The 14,202-nt window shown below is 44.4% G+C and overlaps 1 protein-coding gene across 2 annotated transcripts; it reads left to right on the forward strand.

The window, feature by feature from the left end:
- The first annotated feature begins 1,141 nt into the window (after positions 1 to 1,141).
- Positions 1,142 to 8,380, forward strand: EXO5 (exonuclease 5). 2 transcript variants are annotated; one of them, XM_075554491.1, is made up of 3 exons: positions 1,142 to 1,272; positions 1,759 to 2,028; positions 6,883 to 8,380. In XM_075554491.1, exon 3 carries the CDS (start codon positions 6,923 to 6,925, stop codon positions 8,030 to 8,032), a length of 1,110 nt encoding a protein of 369 aa, XP_075410606.1. In that variant the 5' UTR covers positions 1,142 to 1,272; positions 1,759 to 2,028; positions 6,883 to 6,922; the 3' UTR covers positions 8,033 to 8,380. The 2 variants fall into 2 exon arrangements, with proteins under 2 accessions (XP_075410606.1, XP_075410615.1); XM_075554500.1 differs by having other exon boundaries at positions 1,179 to 1,317.
- The last annotated feature ends 5,822 nt before the right edge of the window (positions 8,381 to 14,202 follow it).

A 14,202-nucleotide genomic window follows, 5' to 3' on the forward strand; every position in this document is an offset into this window, starting at 1 on the left:
CTCCCTCTGTTGATCACATAAATGCCCTTCCTCAAGGCTGTGTCTTTAGGCATAGTGTTCTCAAACTACTTTTTATTTCTTACATTTACAGCTGTAGCCTAGACTTGCTTTGAGCTCTAGAACATCAATTCCAGATGAAACTCATCAGCTGAAACTCTTTTCTTTCCCCCATCACCTCCAGTCACCAAATCCTTCATACTCGTCTATTTAAAGATCTCCTTTCCCTTGCCACAATACTTCCTGTTTAAGTACAATCCCAGCTGATTATTTTATATCTAATTTGTACTTAGCTTTCTACCCTCATTGCTGCTACAGTGATCATTCTAAAATACCCATCTAATCAAACCACATTGTTTCTGAAAATCCCTTCGTGGTTTTTCATAAACTGAAGATAAAGGTTAAATTTCTTATTAAGAGCACTTGGCTTGTAAAGTCACTTGGCAGTGGCTCCCAAAATATAGACAAGAAACCCCTCAGGGACACTGCCCTTCACTGCTGGCTGGAGAGAGGTCACTGCCATCGAGTACATTCTGACTCACAATGACCCAATACAGGACGGAGAACTGCCCCTGTGGGTTTCTGAGACGGTAACTACAGGAGTAGAAAGTTTCATCTTTCTCCCAAGAAGTGTCTGGTGGTTTCACACTGCTGCCTTTGTGGTTAGCAGTCCAGCACAACCACTTATGTCACCTGTGCGCCCTGCGCGTGAGAGGTGGGTTGGGGGGTGACGGCCATCCACTTTCCAGTGTACTCTGCTTGAGGACAAGCCTGTTCTCATCCCTAGCTAATGGTCACAGGGATCCAACAGAAGCCTAATCCACGAGGACTCTGGAAATGGATTTTGGATGGTCATTGTCATCCACAGCCTTCTGCAAACGGGTGCTTAATACAATGTGTGAAACCGAAGGTCTGCAGTTACTGATATGGCGGCCTGGTTGTGCTGTCTTAGATGTTGGGCTGAACTGCAAGGTTCATGGTTCAAACCCAGCAGCTAGCTATTCGCTGGGGGTGAGGCTGTCTGCTCTGGTAAAGATTTACAACCTCCAAAACCCAGTATATGCACTACGTGTAGGAATCCACTTGGTGGCAGTGGATTTGGTTTGGGGTTGCCCAGTCCCGGAGTCGGCCTGCTGCAGACTCGCGAGAACCGAGCGGCGGCGCGGAGGCCCCTGGGAAGAGGGGGGTCTTGGGGCTGCTCGGCTGACGCCCAATGGCGAAGCCCAGCATAAAGTTGCATGCACCAGCGCTTCCTTCCCCGCGCCCTCAAGCTTGGTAGGAGAGAGTCCGGGAGCAGATCCGAGGCCTCAGCAGCACGGGGTGGGGTCCAGGGTTCCGCGGAGCGATGGAGTTTAGGAGAAGGCTGCTGGATAATGTAGGGACTCGGGGGGGGGGGGGGATGCATTTCCGAGCCCAGGGGTCTTTCCGCCGCTCGCCGCCTCCCTTCAGAGCCCTTCCTGGAAGTAAGTCGCTCCCAGGTAGAGCGACAGCAAAGGAGCCCAGGTTGACTCGGTCCTCGCTCCAGGAGGGATCGCTCGGGAGACCGCGGCTGGCGGTGGCGGACAGGTCCCTGCCCAGGGGAAACTCGGGGTCCCCGCGTCCGGCCGTCTCCGCCTTCGCTGTGTCCACGGTGCGGGGAGAGGCAGTCCGCAGGCCCCTGGAGCCCAGCAAACGGAACCGCCTGAGTGCTGGCCCGAGGCTGGAGCTGGGAGGACGCTGGGGGGAGGAGTGATGGATTTATTTCTCACTCTTACTTTTCAGAGAGCAGGCCGTGGAGCGGCGAGGTGGGAGGGAATCGTCTCTGGCGAGGCGGAGACGGGCGCGCGTTACCTGGGACCCGGAGGGCAGCGCGGAAGCAGAGGCGGAGACACCGTGGAGGGCGTGGTTCCCAAGCCCCGCCTCCCCGGGCAAGCCCTGCTCGGTGAGCTCAGCATCACGCCCTCCCCGGCGAGCCCGAAGTGACTCCCAGCCCGAAGTGACTCCTAGCCCGTGAGTTTGGTGGTCCGCTTGTTTTAAAGAGGAAGATCCCAGGTGAGAAGGAATTTATCAGAGGTCTAGATACACCGTCTTCTTCTTTGGGAAGGGGGCAAGAGACACATGCACTTAATGCGAATATATATATAATGTTATATATAATATATATTATTTATATAATGTTATCTTTTGAAGCTTACTCAGTAGGAAAGAGTACCTCATTTTATAGATAAATACACGAGGGAAACGAAAAACCGGCCCAAGATTACTCAAAGGGCAAGAAACATACTAAATACCACTCTCCAAGTCAGGATCCTGCTCAGAATCCAAGTCTGTGGGACACCCAAATGACACCGTGCTTGTGTTTTCCAAATAAGACTTGAGTGGCTTAGTGGGTTCCGTTGCCAGTCAAAAAGCCCACCAGCTACATTGTTCCAATAACGATTTCCAGCCTTGGAAACCCAAAGAGCTAATTCTGCCCTGTCAACTGTAGGGCAGTGAGGGGGGGGGGGTTGTTCTTTTTTGGGTGGATTGGGGGTGAGTGTGTACTACAGGTCAGATCCACTGACAGCTCCTTGGGAGCAAGATGAGGCTAACTGCCCCAGGAGCCCCGACCCCCTACAGAGCAGTTCTTTTTCTTTCTTTCTCATAGTCTCTGAGTGTGAATCAACTCCAAACAGCGAGTTTGGCTTTTTAATATACAATCTGTATTGTTCTTCTCATAGGTATGTTTACTTGATATCTATTTAAAACTCAAACTTATCCTAAGAAACAGAAAACTTGTTTAAAAAAACTATGAAATTAGGCATTTGTTGAACACCCATCAGAAACATTTAAATCTACCGTGGAATGATGTATAGCGAGTATACAAGTATTTTAAACATGTGTTGGCCATGGTACCATGTGAAATCATCACATATATCAAACGGATGCAGACTACAGCCGGCCGGGACACCATGCCTTGCAGCATGCTCTCTACGCTCCTGTGTTTTTTTCTGCAGAGGGAAGACCAGCTTACACCTTTGCATCTAAGCTGTTTGTCCTAGGATATGGTTAGCTTCTTTTAAGTGAATAATTACCCAGAGAATGTCTCCTTTTGTGTCTTCGCCATGACACATTTCACCTGTTTAGAGCTATCCTGTTCTCGATGTTGTAGCAAGTCTGTGCTTGCTGTATGTTTTAAATCTGTGCAGTCCAGTAGGTGCCTCCTAGCCACATGTGGCTACTGAGCATTTAAAATGTGGCTAGTGTGACTGAGGAAATAAATTAAAATTTTTATTTATTTCAAATTGATATAATCACATGTGACTGGTGGCTACTATAGTGCACAACCTCAGTCTCGATATTTGACAAAATATTTTCAAGTGCAAATTGATTTGGATTTATTTCCCCTTTTGCCCTAGACAAGAATAAAATATACATAGTAATTGCCACTTAAGTTTCTGGGAGGAGCAAAGATTCGAACTTTCAGAGACTTCCAAGTGCAAATAAAATTACTCAATTTGAAACTCGTTGAAATTTAAAGCACATTTATATTTTAAGACACTGCAAATGTACTTTGTGTTTTATTGCTTTGAAGTGTCCTGTATGCCAATAACTTTATAGAATTATAAGTAAAAGTTCTAGCATTCTTTTATTTTTTGTTTATTGTAAATAACTAACTCTTCTGTATACATTTTCTTTTTTTAAAAAAATCATTTTATTGGGGGCTCGTACAATTCTTATCACAATCCATACATAAATCCATTGTGTGAAGAACATATGTACATTTGTTGCCATCATCATTCTCATACATTTTCTATTCCATTAGTGACATTGAGACTCATAAAATCAGTGAAGTACAACCACAATGAATAGTAGTTCTCAATTGTTAGTGCATCGTTTCTTTTTTTTCCCGCTGCTCTTTACTACTTTATTTTTTAAATCATTCTATTGGGGGCTCGTACACTTCTTATCACAATCCATACATACATCCATTGTGTCAAGAACATGCGTACATTTGTTGCCATCATCATTCTCAAAACATTTGCCTTCTACTTGAGCCCTTAATATCTGCTGCTCATTTTGCCCCTCCCTCCCGACTCCCCCTACCTCATGAACCCTTCATCGTTCATAAATTATTATTATTTTGTCATATATTACACTGTCCAACGTCTCCCCCTGCCTTCTTCTCTGCTGTCCCTCCCCGAGGGAGGAGGCTATTCGTAGATTCTTGTAACCAGTTTCCCCTTTCTACCCCACATTCCCTCCGCCCTCCAGGCATCGCCACTCTCACCACTGGCCCTGGAGGAGTCATCTGTCCTGGATTCCCTGTGTTTCCAGTTGCTCTCTGTAGTGCATCATTTCTTAAACTTTTACACTGCAAGTCAACATATTCAGCTTTGTCTCTATAGTGGCAAAGAGACACTTGGCTCCTAGTTACCTGGTTACGTTTTCAATTCAATCTCAAGGCTTTAATTTTCCTGGCACCTAAGTCAACTAGCGCCCTGAACGGATCTGATCTGTTTTCTCTGTATCTAAAGCTAAACTCGCGAGGTTAGAAAGAAGTCTAAATCATTTGCCTAGTCTCTTGAGCTTTAAAATGTTTGAGAGGTAATGCGAACATTTTTATGGGCATCCTCCACTCTTTGAAAGTCCACTTTATGCCACTTCACTTTTACAAATGATTGATGTAGTACCTGTTTTCAGTAACTGAAATCTGAAGGTAAATTTTTCCTTTGATGAAAAAAGGGGATAAAACTAGTGCTCCCCATCAGTTTGGCAGCACTCCGTTAAAGGTGGCAGCCCCGCTACCCGCAGTGAGGCTGACTTTGGCAGGGGCCTGTACGTACAGGGGTTCCATTTGAAATAGGCTGGGTATTTCTCACCTCCTTCCTGCTTTGACTTTATGTTAGCATTATTTGCGGTCTGTGTGTTAGTTGGTATGATTTGATAGGTTATTTGGGGTCTCGGAATGCCCTCTACATATTCATGGCAATCACATCCTCATTGCGTGCTGTTTGGGCCTAAGAAGGGTTTTTGAGGAAACACTCTGCTTTCAGATAGCAGACGTAACCTGCATGTGGTCTGTTTCCTTGTTTACAAAAACCTACTGTAAACATTCCTAGCACGGTTGATGACCTTTGAATATGGACTGGGGGGTTAGAGAAATATTATTAGATCTGTTAGATGTGACACTAATGTTATGATCATGTAGGAGAATGGCCTTATTTGAAAATATCTGCTGAGTATTTAGATTTGATGTACTCTGATGTCTGTAATTGACTCTTAAGTCGTAAAGCAAAACACAAAGATACATAAACACGTGGAGACAACACAGCGTAATGTCAGCAGTTGTTAACCTCAATAGTGTGTGTAGGGGTGTTCTTAGTCAAAAGTATTTTTTATAAAAGTAACAGCCCCCCTCCCCCCCAAAAAAAACCCTCCTCCTGGAGGGTAGTGAGATATTGGAAGTGAAGCACTTAGTTTAATGTTTAGCAGCTGCACAATATGTACTGACTACTACTTACAGCCAATTAGGGTGAGTTACACCCCACCAAGAACCTTTTCTCTTTGCAATGTTTAGAATATGGCCAAAAGGTCATTGATCTCCCCAGGTTGCTTTGAGCATCCTCTCATTGCTTCATGTTACTACCTAATGTGTGAGTAGAGCTATCTGTCTAATTAGTCATTGACTTTTGCCGCATGCTGGATTTAAGAACTGGATTTTAATTGAGGTTGCTTTTGCTGGTCAAGGACCCTCTCTTGAAGGATGATACAAGTCAAACAGAAAATTCAAATATTGCTCCAACATTTACAAAGATGTCTATTCACTTAAAATAACGAAACAGTAATTTGAAGGAGAAAAGGCAAACCACCAACCTTTAAATCTGAAGAAATTGAGACTAAGGCAATTTGCTTAAAGTCACATAGTGTTAGTGGCAGATTCTGAAATAAAACTACGGTATCTTTCCACTTAAAAAATTTCACCAACCAGCCGTAGATAGATAACGCCAAAAACCAAGACCAACCCTGTGTTAGTCTGGGTTGACTAGAGAAACAAATTCATAGACACTCAAATGTGGGTAAGAAAGAGTTTTATCTAAAAGAGCAATTACATATTGAGAAAACAGCCCAGTCCAAGTCAAGTCCATAAGTCTGATATTAGCCCATATGTCCAATACTAGCCCACAGATTCCTCTTTAGGCTCATGCAGCACATCAGCGATGCCGAGTACAGGAAAGATCACAGGCCAGTGGGTAGAAAGTCTCGTGGATCCAGTGGCGGTGGAAGCATCTTCGTGCTGGCACAGGTCTTCATGTGTCACCTCCAGCTTTCTAAGTGTCTCCACAGCAGGAAAGGGAATGGAGAGAGAGAGAGAGAGAGAGAGAGAAAGTATGTGTCCTGCCGCCAGGGAGGAACACACGAGTTCCCAGAATGCTCAGGAGAAAGCCATGTCCACACAGAGGCCTCATTGGCTTATAACCTGATTGACAGGCTAGACTCCACCCCTTTGCACAAGCTGACAGGAGATTATGTAAATGTCGCAAACCCATTACCATTGAGTTGATGCAGATTCATGGAAACCTGTATGTTACAGAGTTAAACTGCACAGGTATTTATTTTTAAGCTAGCATCTATATGGAAGGAGATTGACAGGCCTTTCTTCCATGGATCCCTTGAACGAGCTCAAACTGCCAACCTTAGATTAGCAGTCAAGTGCAAACTGTACCACCTATTGACCCTGATGGATGACACAAAATATCTTAGTATAAAGTACATCTTCAGAGTGTTCCAGCTCTATGGCATTCCTAATTGGTCATAAATAAATAGGAGCCTCATAAAGAACTGTCCCTGAGTCTTTCTACCTCCTTGGTATTTGAAAATGATTTTGACGAATGTTTTGTTTGTGTGATATGTTTGTTTTTTCAGCCTGGTATGTACGACCTTCTTTGCCCAACCCAGAGGTGGCATGGCTGAGACTGGGGCGGCGGAGAAGGGGTCTGCAGAGGCCTCAGGCTTCTCGGACATGAGTGACTCCGAGTTCTTGGACCTGGAAGATAATCAAGCGCCAGATGCTTCACCCTGCAAGCCGGGTCCTTCTGAGCTCTTAGGAAAGGATGACAAGCCTGTAACTTTGCAGACGTGGAAAAGAGGATTGGCTCTCTCATCACCCATGGAGCGATTCCAATGTAAATACTTGTATGTCACTGACTTAGCTACTCAGAACTGGTGTGAACAGCAAATGGTATATGGGAAGGAGCTTCCTGGCATCCTGGCACCCGAGCAAGCAGCTATTTTGGACACTGGTGCCAGTATCCACCTAGCTAAGGAACTGGAAGTTCATGATCTTGTGACTGTCCCCGTCACCACTAAAGAAGATGCTTGGGCGATAAAGTTTCTGAACATCCTGTCGATGATCCCCAGCCTGCAGTCCGAGGGACGCGTCAGAGAGTTTCCAGTGTTTGGGGAGGTGGAGGGCGTGCTGCTCGTCGGTGTGATCGATGAGCTGCACTATACAGCCAAGGGAGAACTGGAACTGGTGGAACTCAAGACCCGCAGGCGTCCTCTGCTCCCTCTGGAAGCTCAAAAAAGGAAAGATTGTTTTCAAGCGGGCCTCTACAAATATATCTTTGATGCCATGGTGCAAGGGAAGGTGACCCCTGCTATTGTAACCCACCACACAAAACTGAGTCCTGAAAAGCCACTGGGCCCCGCAGTGCTGAGGCATGCCCAGCAGGGAGGCTTCTCTGTGAAGTCCTTAGGCGACCTTATGGAGCTGGTCTTTTTGTCACTAACACTGTCTGACCTTCCAGTCATTGATATCCTGAAGATTGAATATATCTATCAAGAGACTGCCACTGTGCTGGGTACAGAGATAGTTGCTTTTGACGAGAACGAGGTGAGAGGCCAGGCGCAGCACTATGTGGCTTACTGGATGGGCCACCGAGAGCCTCAAGGGGTTGACGTTGAAGAGGCTTGGAAGTGTCGCTCATGCAACTATGCAGACATCTGTGAGTGGAGGAAGGGGGGCTGGATGCTCAGCTCTACACTGGAGCCTCACGCCAAAAGAAACAAATGAACCCCTGGTTTGCCTTCAGGAACTGTGTTTCCCACTCTTGACATACTCCAGAGAGTCAAAGAGGAGCAATATCTGCGCTTGGTTTTCCTGAAACTTTGAAGACTTTTTCTATTTCTTCAACGCAAATCTTTCTGAACTCTGGGAGCAAGGCTCGGGGATGAGTGGGACAGGTCTCCCTGCCGCTTTGCCACGGACTGCCTAGAATACAGGTGCTCACCATGGTTAGAGCAAGCGTGCCCTTCATCCTGTATGCTTTCCTAAGGAGATGATCCGGTGTCTGAGAACTCCCTTTTTCTCAATCAAGGTTTCCTATAATTTGCATAATAAAATGAAATGCTGTTCAGGACAGTTAACTGATATTTTATTTTGTTTTCCATAATTCTCAACTCTTTAGAAATAGACTATAAAGAGTTATTTCCATAATCTCAACTCTTTATAGAGGTTATTTCTAAAGAGTTATGTATATTACTATTCAAATCTTTCAGTACATTTGTTGTGGTTAGTTGCCCTTGAGTTGGGTCTGGCTCATGGCAACTTCTGAAGCAGAATTAGTATAATAGATAGACCAAGAATTTAAAATAAGCATAATAACCATTCTCAAATAAGCAAAAATAAAGCAGGACAGCAAAATCATAAAATGGTTTTTAAAACAACCATTAGATGTAAAAAGTCTAATACGTGAATGAAAAGTAGCATATCAGGCTGAACATTACCACAGCCCCACTCCTAGGTACGTACTCAGAGAAACACTTTTCCATGGACAACAGGAAATATGGACCAGCGTATACATGGTAGGACTTCGCAGAAGAGCAGAAACCGAGAAACTACCGAGGTGACCATTAACAGAAGAAGTGAGACAGCAGCCAAAACCAATGGGCTACACTCACCCACCTATGTGGTTGGGTCCTTGTAGGACATGAAGTGAAAAGAGGCCGCTCCCAAAACAGCATACAGCATGGTACCCTTTCTACAAAGTGAAAAATTAAACATTTAAAAAATAATCAGTCATGGAGAGGAATCTCAATGTATCGTAGAAGCCCTTTGCTACAGATAGCACTAAAGGGCCAAAGGCAAGAATTGCATAAATACAGCTTGTACGTCAAGATTTTTTCAGGAAGACACCTTGAATTCAAACAATGAGTGGACTAGGAAAGGAGCTGGTAAGGGTGGAGTTTCTGTAATAACTGGAAGGCATAAAGGCAGAATAAGTCTGGTGAAAGGATTCAACCCTACAAGTATCTTTAAATTATTTCCAGTAAAGTTTTACTTGCATATGATATTAGTGATAATTTCCTCATTCTGTTGGATCACCTTTCTTTGGGAATAATTCTTTAATTCCCAATGAGTGCTTCATCAGCCTGTTGAGACATTTCACTGGGCATTATGTCAATTCCTGGACTCATGTTTTTCACTAATTCCTTCAGCACAGCTTGAACTTCCTCCAACTAAAGTAATGTAAGAGGCCACTAGTTTTCAATCAGATTCTACTTTTTGAAATGGTTGAATGTTGACTAATTCTTTTTTTTAAATTTCAACAATTTATTAGGGGCTCATATAACTCTTATCACAGTTCATACATATACATACATCAATTGTATAAAGCACATCTGTACGGTCTTTGCCCTCATCTTTTTTTGACTCATTCTTTTTAAGGTAGTGACTACTCCTTTCATCTCCTTTTGATGTTTTCTGCCTCGGTCAGTGTTGTGTCCACAGAATTCTTCACCATTGCCACTCGAAGCTTGGCAGTGTCCTTCAGTTCTTCCATCTTGCATGCTGAGCAGACTCTTCCCTTTGGGTTTTCTAACTCTGGGTCGTCATACACTTTATTACAATGCTTTACTTTCTTCTTGAACTGCCTCTTGTACTTCATCACTTTTTCCATTTGCTTTAGTTACTATGCATTCAAGAGCAAGTTTCAGAAATTCTTCATACATCCCCTCTCCTCTTGTCTTTCTATCCTGTCTTTTATTCTATTTTTTATTTTATTTATTTATTTTTCTATCCTATCTTTTTAGTGATGTCTTTCTTCAGTAGGATGTTCATTAGGTCATCCCACAACTACTGTTCCTATATACTGTTCCTGTATCTTTGTTTCCAACTTGCACATTCCAATCACCAGTAATTATCAATGCATCCTGATCCATTTTAGAATGAAGAAGCTGGTAGAATTCTTTCATTTCTTCATTACTGGCTTGGGACATAAATCTGAATAATAGTTGTGTTAACTAGACCTCCTTGTAGGCATGTGTCAGGGTACCTGCCCCTAACACATCATCATGGGTCCGGTAGGCACAACTGTACAGCGGTCATAAGTAAAGATTATAGTAAAGTCACAGAGAGCATGAGAGATAGAAGAGAAAATAAAATAATGGAGTCAGACACATGGTATCTATGCTCAGCTCAGCCTCACTTGGTGGTCCATGTAGAGGGAGAGAGGAAGGGAAGGGGAGCAAGGGGAAAGGGAATAGGGGAATGAGGACAGGAGAGGAGAGGGGGAACAGCCCAGAGGCCCAGGGAGGAGCAGAGAGAGAGAGCTTTTTATTAACTCCAGACTATATACCTCTGGGGGGAGTGTGCAAGTTCACTAATTACAGGTAAAGACATACGTCACAGGAAGCGGTTGCGTTATGGGTTATACAGCAATGATAGGGGGACTCTCTAGGGGTATACATGCAATAGGAAGAGGAGGGATTAGGGGTATACATGTGACAAGATGGGCGGATCCTAGATTCAGGATGGTAGCCTAACTTGATGTCACTGAGTGGGTTTGATCTGTTCTCTGGCTCAACTGATAGAGACCATTATCAGTAGGGTACAAACCCCACCTACAGGAACCAACCTAGTGGTTACAAGCCTCAGGGAGAAGTAGCCCATTGTCCCCAGCAGCAAGGAGCAGGCCCACCATGGTGGGATGAGACAGCAGTCTGGCAGCTGATTGTCTCCAGGGAAGTACCTTTTACCATTAGCTGCAAGCAGTGTCCTGAGTCTAACATATTTGGGGGAGAAAACGGGAGAAATCTTTCTGTTTCCCACAGGCATGTAGATATTATCCTATCAGAGATAGCATTGTACTTCAATATAGATGTTGAAATCATTTTTGATGTGTGAAGCTTTTTCTCCTAGAATATGCCATTTTGAAGTAGTTCACTATGTGATTGATTCAAAATGGCCAATACTATTTCATTTCACCTCATAAATGCCTTGGATGTTGGTCTTTATACATTTCGTTTCTGACCACCAACTTCCAATAATTTTCCTAGATTTATATTCCGACTATTGATGGATGTCTGCAGCTGCTGCTTCGCATTTTGAGTCATAGCCTTTCAGCAAATGAAGGTTCCCAACAGCTTTGCTTCATCCACATCATTATTGTTGACTCAGATTTGAGAAGGCAACTGTCCCCCAGTCATATGTTGATGCCTTCCAACCTGCGTGACTCGTCAGCGGGCACTATTGCAGACTGTTCCCCTGCTGGTCCTAAGGTTTTCTGTGGCTAATATTTCAGACATGGGCTGCCGCTTCCTTTTTCTTAGTTTGGAAACTCCACTGGAACTTGGTCACTGTGAGTAACCCTGCTGATGTTTGAAATACGGTGACAATCGCATCCAGCTTCACAGCTCTATTCGACAAATTTTATAATAGAGAAACATTTCAATAGAAATTATAATTGTATCAAAAACATTAAATACTTGATACAAAAATAATTTAGAAAAATTAACACAAGACTAGTCCCACAGAAATGGCACAGAGGCCATATCTGCCCGGCTCTGGCACACAGATGAATTAATTGATGTGCACATCTGCCCAAGTCAGAGTGCCACAAGGCTGTGTGGGCAGACAAGCCTTGACCCTCCAGTTTTCTTTACCTACTCTGGCACCAACCATTTCTCCCACGACATTTTCTGCCGGCTTCAGTAATCTGCAGTGACCACACAGAACTCACAGACACTACGACTGAGGAGGCGTATTGGTGAAGTGACAGGTTACCACAAGGCAAACCAATAAGCAGTCAGACCCAGTCTTAGAGCCACAGCAGCTCTTCTCAGCCGGTAGCCGAGTGTCTCCAGTTCGCGGCCCCCCCGTGGGCAAGGGCTCTCGGTCCCTGCTGCTCTGCCGCACACTCTCAGGGTGGCCCCTTGGTTCCGTCTGCAGGTCTTGTGCTTCAGCATCGGGCTCCTTTGCTCTGTCTTCTGATCTCCACATCGCAGCCACTGGCTTCATTCTCGCCTCTTCAGACCTGAGCCAGCTCCACCGCCAACGGCCCTGAGGCTCCTTTCTGTTTCTTCCTGATGGAGATGGTTCTTAGTTGGAGGAATGGCCTTAAGGTGTGTTTCTGATCTTTCAGCAGACCAAACAAAGGAAACAAAGAGTGTTTTCATCCACCATAATCCTGCTCATTAGCATAGCAGGGAACTCCCTCCAAAAGTGGATCCTGGCCATGGGCACAGAGGCCAGACTTTACAACACCTAAGGGATTACGGCTAGGAGCACCTTCTTAATGGACTACATTTCAGGTCTCAGTGAGGTGGAAATTGAAGATGTCACAAGTGTCTGACTTTTCCAGCATACTGTACCACATTGTCGTCCCTGATACCAACCACAAGCTCTGCCCTTAGCATAGACCCTCACATCTCAGAGTTCCACATTTCATTTCAACTTCTCACAGAATTCAAGTGCCACTAAGGAAATGGCTTCATGGTTGTGAAGGCTGGCCAGTTCCAAATCCAATGTTTAGACCCTCTTTCTGGATGATTGCACTCATTCACACCATTTTAAAGTTCAAAAGAGACCCCCCAGTCTCAAATACAACTAAAGGAGTACATTTAGTAAGTCCTAAAAAGAGGTAAGACAGCGCAGTGACACCAAGACATCATCTGGGTGAGGTCAAATGGCATCCCAGGATTCACAGACGCACACAGCTTAAGTAAGGCACAGACCACAAAGGGAACTGTCACAGGTTCATGATTAATGAGAGAGAACTACAGCACAGTTATAAGTGGGACTACAATAGCAGGCACAGGTCATGATAGGGACTCATACATTGTGTAAGGTAGAGGGCTTACAAGATTGGGCTAGTGTAGAGGGAGGTCAGATGCTTACAGACATCCTTCCTGAAGGCAGTCGCTGCCAGACTGCTGTCTCCCCATACCACAGGGGTGGACCTGCTCCCTGCTGCTGGAGACAATGGATTACTTCTCCCTGAAGCTTGCGACCATTAGCTTGGTTCCTGTAGGTGGAGGTCGCACCCTACTGATAATGGTCTCTCAGTTGAGCCAGGGAACAGGTCAAACTGATCTGTGACATCCAAAGTTAGGCCGCCATCCTATATCTAGGATCCGCCCATCTTGCCACATGTATGCCCCCAATCCCTCCTTTCTTATTATGTGGATACCCCTAGATCACCCCTCCCATTACTGTATTACCTATAGCACAACCCCTTCCTGTGATGTATGTCTTCACCTGTAATTAGGGGACTTGCATGTCCCCAGAGAATATAAAAGCCTTGGTCAGCATTAAAGATTCTCTCTCTCTTCCTCCACATGGACCACCAAGCGGGGCTAGGTGAGCATGCTACCATGAATTGTGTCTGACTCCATTTATTTAAATTTTTCTCTTCTATTTCTCATGCTCTCTATAACTTTACTATAATCTTTACTTATTATCGCTATACAATTGCACCTACAGGACTCATAATGATGTGTTAGGGGCTAGTTTTTCCTGACAGGCTAGAGCAGCAGTTGTCAACCTGTGGGTCACGACCCCTTTGGGGTTCGAACAACCCTTTCACAGGGTCCGCCCACATGCAGATATGCCCACATACAAGTACCTGGGGGTGAAGGCTGTTACCCATGCTACACCATGCTTCAAGACAAAATGTCATTGATTTGTCATTAGAAATAAATATTGAGGGGGGAGCAGGGAGGGAGGGGAAAAAAAAGAGGACCTGATGCAAAGGGCTTAAGTGGAGAGCAAATGCTTTGAAAATGATTAGGGCAAAGAATGTACAGATATGCTTTATACAATTGATGTATGTATATGTATGGATTGTGATAAGAGTTGTATGAGCCCCTAATAAAATGTAAAAAAAAAGAAAGAAATATTGCACAGTATATAATTACATATTGTTTTTGTGATTAATCACTATGCTTTAATTATGTTCAATATGT

The sequence above is a fragment of the Tenrec ecaudatus genome, chromosome 1 (assembly GCF_050624435.1).
Source record: "Tenrec ecaudatus isolate mTenEca1 chromosome 1, mTenEca1.hap1, whole genome shotgun sequence".
Taxonomy (NCBI): domain Eukaryota; kingdom Metazoa; phylum Chordata; class Mammalia; order Afrosoricida; family Tenrecidae; genus Tenrec; species Tenrec ecaudatus.